The sequence below is a fragment of the Humulus lupulus genome, chromosome 8 (assembly GCF_963169125.1).
Source record: "Humulus lupulus chromosome 8, drHumLupu1.1, whole genome shotgun sequence".
NCBI lineage: Eukaryota > Viridiplantae > Streptophyta > Magnoliopsida > Rosales > Cannabaceae > Humulus > Humulus lupulus.
In genome coordinates this window covers 37,407,318-37,413,700 of record NC_084800.1, presented here as the reverse complement: position 1 = coordinate 37,413,700, position 6,383 = coordinate 37,407,318, and the positions used below count along the sequence as shown (strand labels likewise).

The 6,383-nt window shown below is 34.4% G+C and overlaps 1 protein-coding gene across 1 annotated transcript; it reads right to left on the bottom strand.

Annotated features, from left to right (window-relative positions):
- Nucleotides 1–665: 665 nt before the first annotated feature.
- Nucleotides 666–5,939, bottom strand: LOC133793706 (protein transport Sec1a-like). The gene is made up of 19 exons (XM_062231000.1): nucleotides 5,862–5,939; nucleotides 5,636–5,714; nucleotides 5,376–5,426; nucleotides 5,191–5,287; nucleotides 5,053–5,085; nucleotides 4,561–4,686; nucleotides 4,106–4,297; nucleotides 3,935–4,018; nucleotides 3,727–3,825; nucleotides 3,565–3,641; nucleotides 3,054–3,150; nucleotides 2,711–2,836; nucleotides 2,531–2,626; nucleotides 2,175–2,291; nucleotides 2,012–2,089; nucleotides 1,711–1,922; nucleotides 1,485–1,575; nucleotides 1,288–1,377; nucleotides 666–1,200 (listed from the first exon to the last, which is right to left on the bottom strand). Exons 1-19 carry the CDS (start codon nucleotides 5,932–5,934, stop codon nucleotides 1,147–1,149), a joined length of 1,872 nt encoding a protein of 623 aa, XP_062086984.1. The 5' UTR covers nucleotides 5,935–5,939; the 3' UTR covers nucleotides 666–1,146.
- Between the last annotated feature and the right edge of the window lie 444 nt (nucleotides 5,940–6,383).

The window sequence follows — 6,383 nt, the reverse complement described above, 5'->3', positions numbered from 1 at the left end:
TTACCTGTTGGCGAAGAACCGCGTCAACATATAATTAATTTAATTAGCCTTTAATCCCATAAAAAACTATTAATTCTTAAATCATTCTAAGCATTAAAGTTAATATGGAGAAAGGGATTTTGAGTGAAGTATAATGATTGTGGATGGAAATTGAGCAGGAAATTGGCGGATTACTTCTTCAACTCTATTATGGTTAACTATTTTAATCTTAAATTTACATTTACATTGACATATGTACAGCTCCTGTTTTGGTCCTACATTAATCCAACGAAATTTATGCTATTTAGTGTAATTATTCGGAAAGTTCAAGAAAAAAAATTAAGATTGATTATACTAGGTTTATATATTACATTAGTCATTATAATCTACCAATATCAAAGAAAATTGAGAAATTTTAATTTTCTTTACTCGATTGTTACATTAATCCAGACTAAAAATTCAATCTTTTGTTTTTTCTTAAGAAATAAATATCTGAAACAAGAGTCGGATATTGAAAGGTAAAAAGAGTCGATTGCCGAAAAAAAAATTAATAATAATAAAAAAGAAAAGAAAAAATATATCTTTTTATATTTGAACTGGAATGAGTTCTAGGACAACCACATCCAGCTGATAAATCATTACAAAATTTAGTTCGGTACAAAACCATCTGAAAATTCATAATGAAATATAAACAAGAACATAATGAGCTTATTCACTATCTTCTTTATTACACAATACCCTGATTCAATTCTCCTTAAAAATCTCAAAGCACTCTACACAAAAAATGCATAAATTCTCATGCCTTTCTGATATATATAGCTCATTCCAAGTAAACGAGCCAGCAGACATCACCAATTTAATAGTTTATGCAGCTGGTAACCAACAATCCTCATACTAAGTAATGAGCCTGCAGATAGTAGAGGCAGTGACTGTATTCTTTTTCCTTTTTCTGATCTACTATAGAGTTCAAGAGATTTGGTAGTAAGATGTTAAAAAAATGGAAAAGAGAAACAAGATCGGATAACTCCTAACAGAAACTACTTTTCTTATTTTGTTATTGGTCACATTCCTTGACTGTATTTCTTGTTCTCGTTGTGCTAGTATATACCTGCCCTTTAGATGATCAAAAGTACATATTTCTTGGTATTTATGGCATCAGACATCATTTTAAAATCTGAGGCCATCAAGCGATACATCTGTTTCTGACAGCAACTTCAATTTCTGGGACACACGAGTAATCAGTCAGTAGATTTTACAAGCACTTGAAGCCAACTGTGCCAATGTAAAAAAATGAACTCATATTCTTACTGTAATATACTGGGGAGGATCATCAATACTAGAAGAACCCAGGATTACTTCTCTTCTCAACTTGGCTGTGAGCTTGTGACAGACTCGTAGCTGATAATATCATAAGAGTAAGAAAAAAAAATCCCATCAGTGAAAATTATGAATTGCCAAAGCAGATATCTGGAAACTATTTAGAGAAATTAATCCCCGCATCAAACCTCAGATCGAGTTGCCCCACCAACGATAAATATGAAAATACGTTGCCCCAACTTCTTAAAATCAGTAGATGCATTCTTCAAAGTTGAGTCACTACAAAAGGCAGCAATATAAACAAGTGATCTTATAGTACTGAAGCCAGATGACATAATAGATTTCAGGTACATATGTTAAAAAACAAACACGGTGCGTTAAATGAAATAATATCAAATAGAGCTGTTGGATTACCTTGAGTTTCCATCATCAGAATGACCTGCTTTTGCCCAATTGGCAGTTCGCCTTGATCTCATTGAATGAGGAGCAGTGGATTGAGTTGTCTGTGCTGATGAACTCTGGGTTGCTTTCTTGCTGCCTTGGCCAACAATAGTCGAGCTAGGTTCATTCATACATGAATACTCACTCTTCGGCAATTCCCTTTTGCAAATATTTTCAATGAGCTCCTGCAGATGCAGATATAGTATCCAGGGTAAGAGTGAGTTTAAAATGAAAAGATTTAATAGACAATATATTGTCTGCAATTATTATATACCTCTATCATGGGATAAAATCGAAATAATTGCCATGTTTCTTCCTCTCCACTGCGATCTTTTCTCGCTGCTTGGTTTTTCTGATAGTGATTATAAAAATAGCGTTGAACTGTCAAGACTAGTTCACCTGCTTCTTTGAATTATTAAAACTGTTCATGTTCTCACCTTCTGGCCGTCGAACTTCAGTGAGAAGCCACCAGTAGATGTCTTTTTGGTTGAAGATCCTCCAAGCAATCGCATATTCTTTACAACATTCATGTTCTCACGTGATAATTTGGCTAACTGATTAAGCAAAGGAAATCGTTAATAGTAGTTAATGCAAATCGTGGTAGCGGAACAATTATGAAAAATATGTACATGTCAAAACTAGTTTCAGAAGAGATACATAAAAAAGTAATCTAGTATCCGAGAAATAAGAAATTATGATCAAGTTTCAATCTTAGTTTGACAGAAGTGTAGATTCGTCTCAATAGCTAAGATTATGTCAAGCCTGTACGGATTGATAGGTTGGCTATTCCTACCTGCATTAGCTTAGAGGCTTTGTCACCTTCAAATTTGTCCGGGTAAACTGATGCATAAATCATCAACAGTCGCAATTTGTTTTCTGGTGTTGTGTTCTGCATGAAACAGTGATGTTTTTACTTCTAGAAAAGAGGTTTCTCTAAGTAGCTTACATAAATCACAGATTCCGTATACGACACCTGCTTTGTCCTCAGAAAATTGATGACATCCTTTGCTCCAGCATCTCCAAAAACAAGATCCTGCTCCAGTTGCCCAAGTTCTCGCAGCCCCATGTCCCTAATAATTTTGTTAATTTTTCCAGCAATCTGAATCGAAAGGGAAGAAATCAGCAGGAAAATTAATCACTGTTGAACTAACCATTCTGCCTATTCATAGTCGCTACAAGTAAGTATATTCATTAATTGGGTCTGCTTGTACTTCTATCTAGCTCATATGTGTGAACCATATTCTTGCATTTCACAACCCATTTCTCAGCTTTCATTTGGCATTTTTGCAAAAGCTTAGTGTAAAAGGGAAACGAACCTCAACGTGAAGAGAAATCTTTTCAACTTGTTCAGTGTATTGTGGCAACGCTTGAACCATCTTTTGTAAGTCCCGCGTAGATATCTCACTACCATCTCTGCACAAAGTTAATGCAAATAGTTGATTTGTACGCACAGCTAAAAACGACAAGAAATCACTAAACATCTGAATTAAAAGATAATTATAGAAGAAAAAAAAAGGTGAAATAAAAAATAGTTTCATACTGAGGCAAAAGCATAAACGAAAGAGAGTTTACTATTTGGGATGTCCAACAGCACAAAAGTTGTTATTTTCTAATTGTTTAGCGATAATCCATAATAATTATTAAATTAAATTATGTGTGACAGGATATTTAATTTCATCAATAACTGTATTTAACAGTGTGACATCTTCTTGTGGATGTGTTGTTGGACACGACCGGCGCCACTTAGCAATTCTCTAAACGAAAAGACAATGCTGAACAGTGAACGCAAATGGCAATATCAATTTGACCAGCATGACATGAACCAACCTTCCACTCTGTTGGATTTGAGCAGCTTTGTTCTTGGATACGAAGTTGGTCATTTTGTCGTGTAATCGTTCACTAGCCTGATGTTTCAGTCAGTGGAATAAAGCATCACACTTTTGACATATATATTCATTAAATACTAAAAGTTAATATCACGGAACATACATCTGCTATGTGTGCATGGCGAAGTTCGAGCCAGATTGCATCATGGTCTTCCAGAAGAACCTCTTTTCTCTCAGGCTGACCACCTGTTTTACTGGGAACCTAATATACATTATATGTTATCCATATATACAACAAAACAAAGCAAGAAAATGCGTAGAGAATCATTAAAGAAAGAAAAATAAACTAGGAAAACATCGCGAAGATATACCTCAAAGACGTATTTGTTCCCATCCATCTCCAATAGATCATGACACATGGCATCATAAGTCCATTCATGAATGACAGGAGCAATCTGTTCAGAAAGTCCAAGCCGAAAAACGATGTCAAAACTAAAAACTATAAGCACACAGAAAAAATTTAGTATATTTTAGAGAATTACCTGATCTATAGATCTATCCAAGATAAGTAGTTCACATGTTTCAGTTTTCGGGAAGTTTGGAACAGTAGATTTATAGTTCGATATACAGTTCCAAACTGCAGAAGCAAGTTTTGTAGGAATAGAATCACGCAATTTTGCAGCGGTAGACAAATCATCTTCCCTGGCAGCACGATATCTCACACATGGCAGCTCCTGACAAAATGCAAAAAAAACTCCTAAGACATTTGCACCAACAACGAAGAAATTTACCCTTGAAATTTGGGGGAAAATTCTGCAACGAAATGCAGTACACTAGTACAAGATTCAAATTAAACATGGATTTCAGTATCATTAACAAATATCACTAATTATGTGAGAGTTTGATGTTAAAGAATAAAGGGTCATACGTTTGAATATAGAACTTCCAGAACAAATTAGATACATAAATTTTATTCAATGTAGTCTGGGACTCATACCTTCAACGAAGCAAAAACTGTAGCGATTCGAGTTGCCATTGTGTTCAAGCAAGAATTGTATTTTCGAGAATTCTCAACATCACCAAAGAGATCTTCCAATGCTCTTTCATGATCAGTGATAAAAGCCTGTAATAATAATATTTTTAACAAAAGAATAAATGGTTAAGAAAAACCTAAACAAGCACAGACTAGAACAGAGCAAATCTAGTCACATGTCCTGCTGTGGTGGGACTTAAAATGTCAGTGATCAAGTCATTTGTCATATCTGAATAAGTTAAAAGTCCCATTCTAATGGTATTTATAAAGCTTAAGAAATAAATGATAGTCAACTTCATTTAAGGACACTCTTTTTTAATAATCAGATTTTAGTTTATATCTTGAATAAAAATCTACGTGCTAAGCTTGTGGGGAAGACAAGATATTATGGTTTGAATACAAATTGCGTATGAGACAATGGAGAGGTAAAGATGAAATAGATATATCATGAAGTACCTGACTGTCTATAGGAAAATATTCCAAATTCATCTGCACATTATAAATCATAAGATCAGATCAAAACCATAATTAGGGAGAAATTAAATAAGAATTACACATACTGAGAATCATTACAACTCAAATTGAAATTTGGACCTCTCTCAATCCGCCAATGCGGGGCAATACACTTGTATCACTCTTGATGTGATTTACAAACTCTTTTGGAATAGGCGAACTGAAAAACACAAACGCTCTGAAACCCAATAATGAAAAATGGATGTCAAAAACAAAGTGTTACTGGTTTGGACTTTTTTAAGTGATGAAAGTAAGGATTCTCATACTTTCTGTATAAAGGCTCCCTTCCGGACATGTCAGACAAGAACATGACAACACTGCATGCTAGCAAAAAACAGGGTTAGAGTGATCCAAACTTAAACTATTATGAGCTAAATAGAAGAGCACTGATTAATTTATGTTGATAGTCCTATTATAATGGCGAGAGGCATCTGTTATATACAATGACTTCTAATTACTGATCCATGCACCTCATGTTTACAGGAGTCCAATTCAACTATGAAAATGACTATAAAGAATAATGTACTTTTCTTTTAAAGGCTGAATGAAATAAATAGCATCCATGGACGGCAATGGCTCCCTCCTCCGAAAAAGGTCTTCCACCACTGCAGTAAAATATCCAAATAAGTTAAAATGCTTTCATGAGAAATGTACTCATTCTAGAATTTGAACGATTAATCTCATCAAAAGTTGTTCGCAATTGTTAAAAAATTAAAAATGGAGGAAGCAATGAACATGATATTTATGCCTACATGAAATTCCTTGGTCCGTGATATCAGCCATTTTACACGAATGAGACATGACTTTTACGGTAACTTTATCCATAATAAGTACCTGATGATGAAACATCTCAGTCAGAAAAACTTGAAATTGGTAAGAATAATAACACTAATCTGAACAGACCTTCCAAGCTTTCGAGTCCCCCGTTTTCGTTGATCCCAGCATTTCATGTAACAATCCTACAATCATTAAAGGAAATCAAAATCCCAAATTTAATCATCTAAGGAGACCCTATTTGTCAACATATTTAATTTTATCTTGATTCCTTTAAATGTCGCTTTTAAGGAGCATAGTTCTAACGTTTGGAAAAATGAAAGTTTCTAAATCATGTGACCTATGCCTAGCATTTTCTCGGGAACCAAACACACGAAAAAAAAAAAACTTACTGTCGCGACTGGTTTGACGGAAGATTTTGTACTCGGTGGTTCCGCCATGAGAAGAGGAATCGGAATCCGAAAACGACATGTTGTGTAAAGCAGATTATTTTGCGTTTC

Coding starts and splice junctions, on each gene's coding strand:
- LOC133793706 (XM_062231000.1), bottom strand. CDS start 5,934: ATGGATAAAGTTACCGTAAAAGTCATGTCTCATTCGTGTAAAATGGCT. Junction 5,715..5,861: donor CACGGACCAAGGAATTTCAT/GTAGGCATAAAT, acceptor ATTTTACTGCAG/TGGTGGAAGACCTTTTTCGG. Junction 1,923..2,011: donor GATTTTATCCCATGATAGAG/GTATATAATAAT, acceptor CTGCATCTGCAG/GAGCTCATTGAAAATATTTG.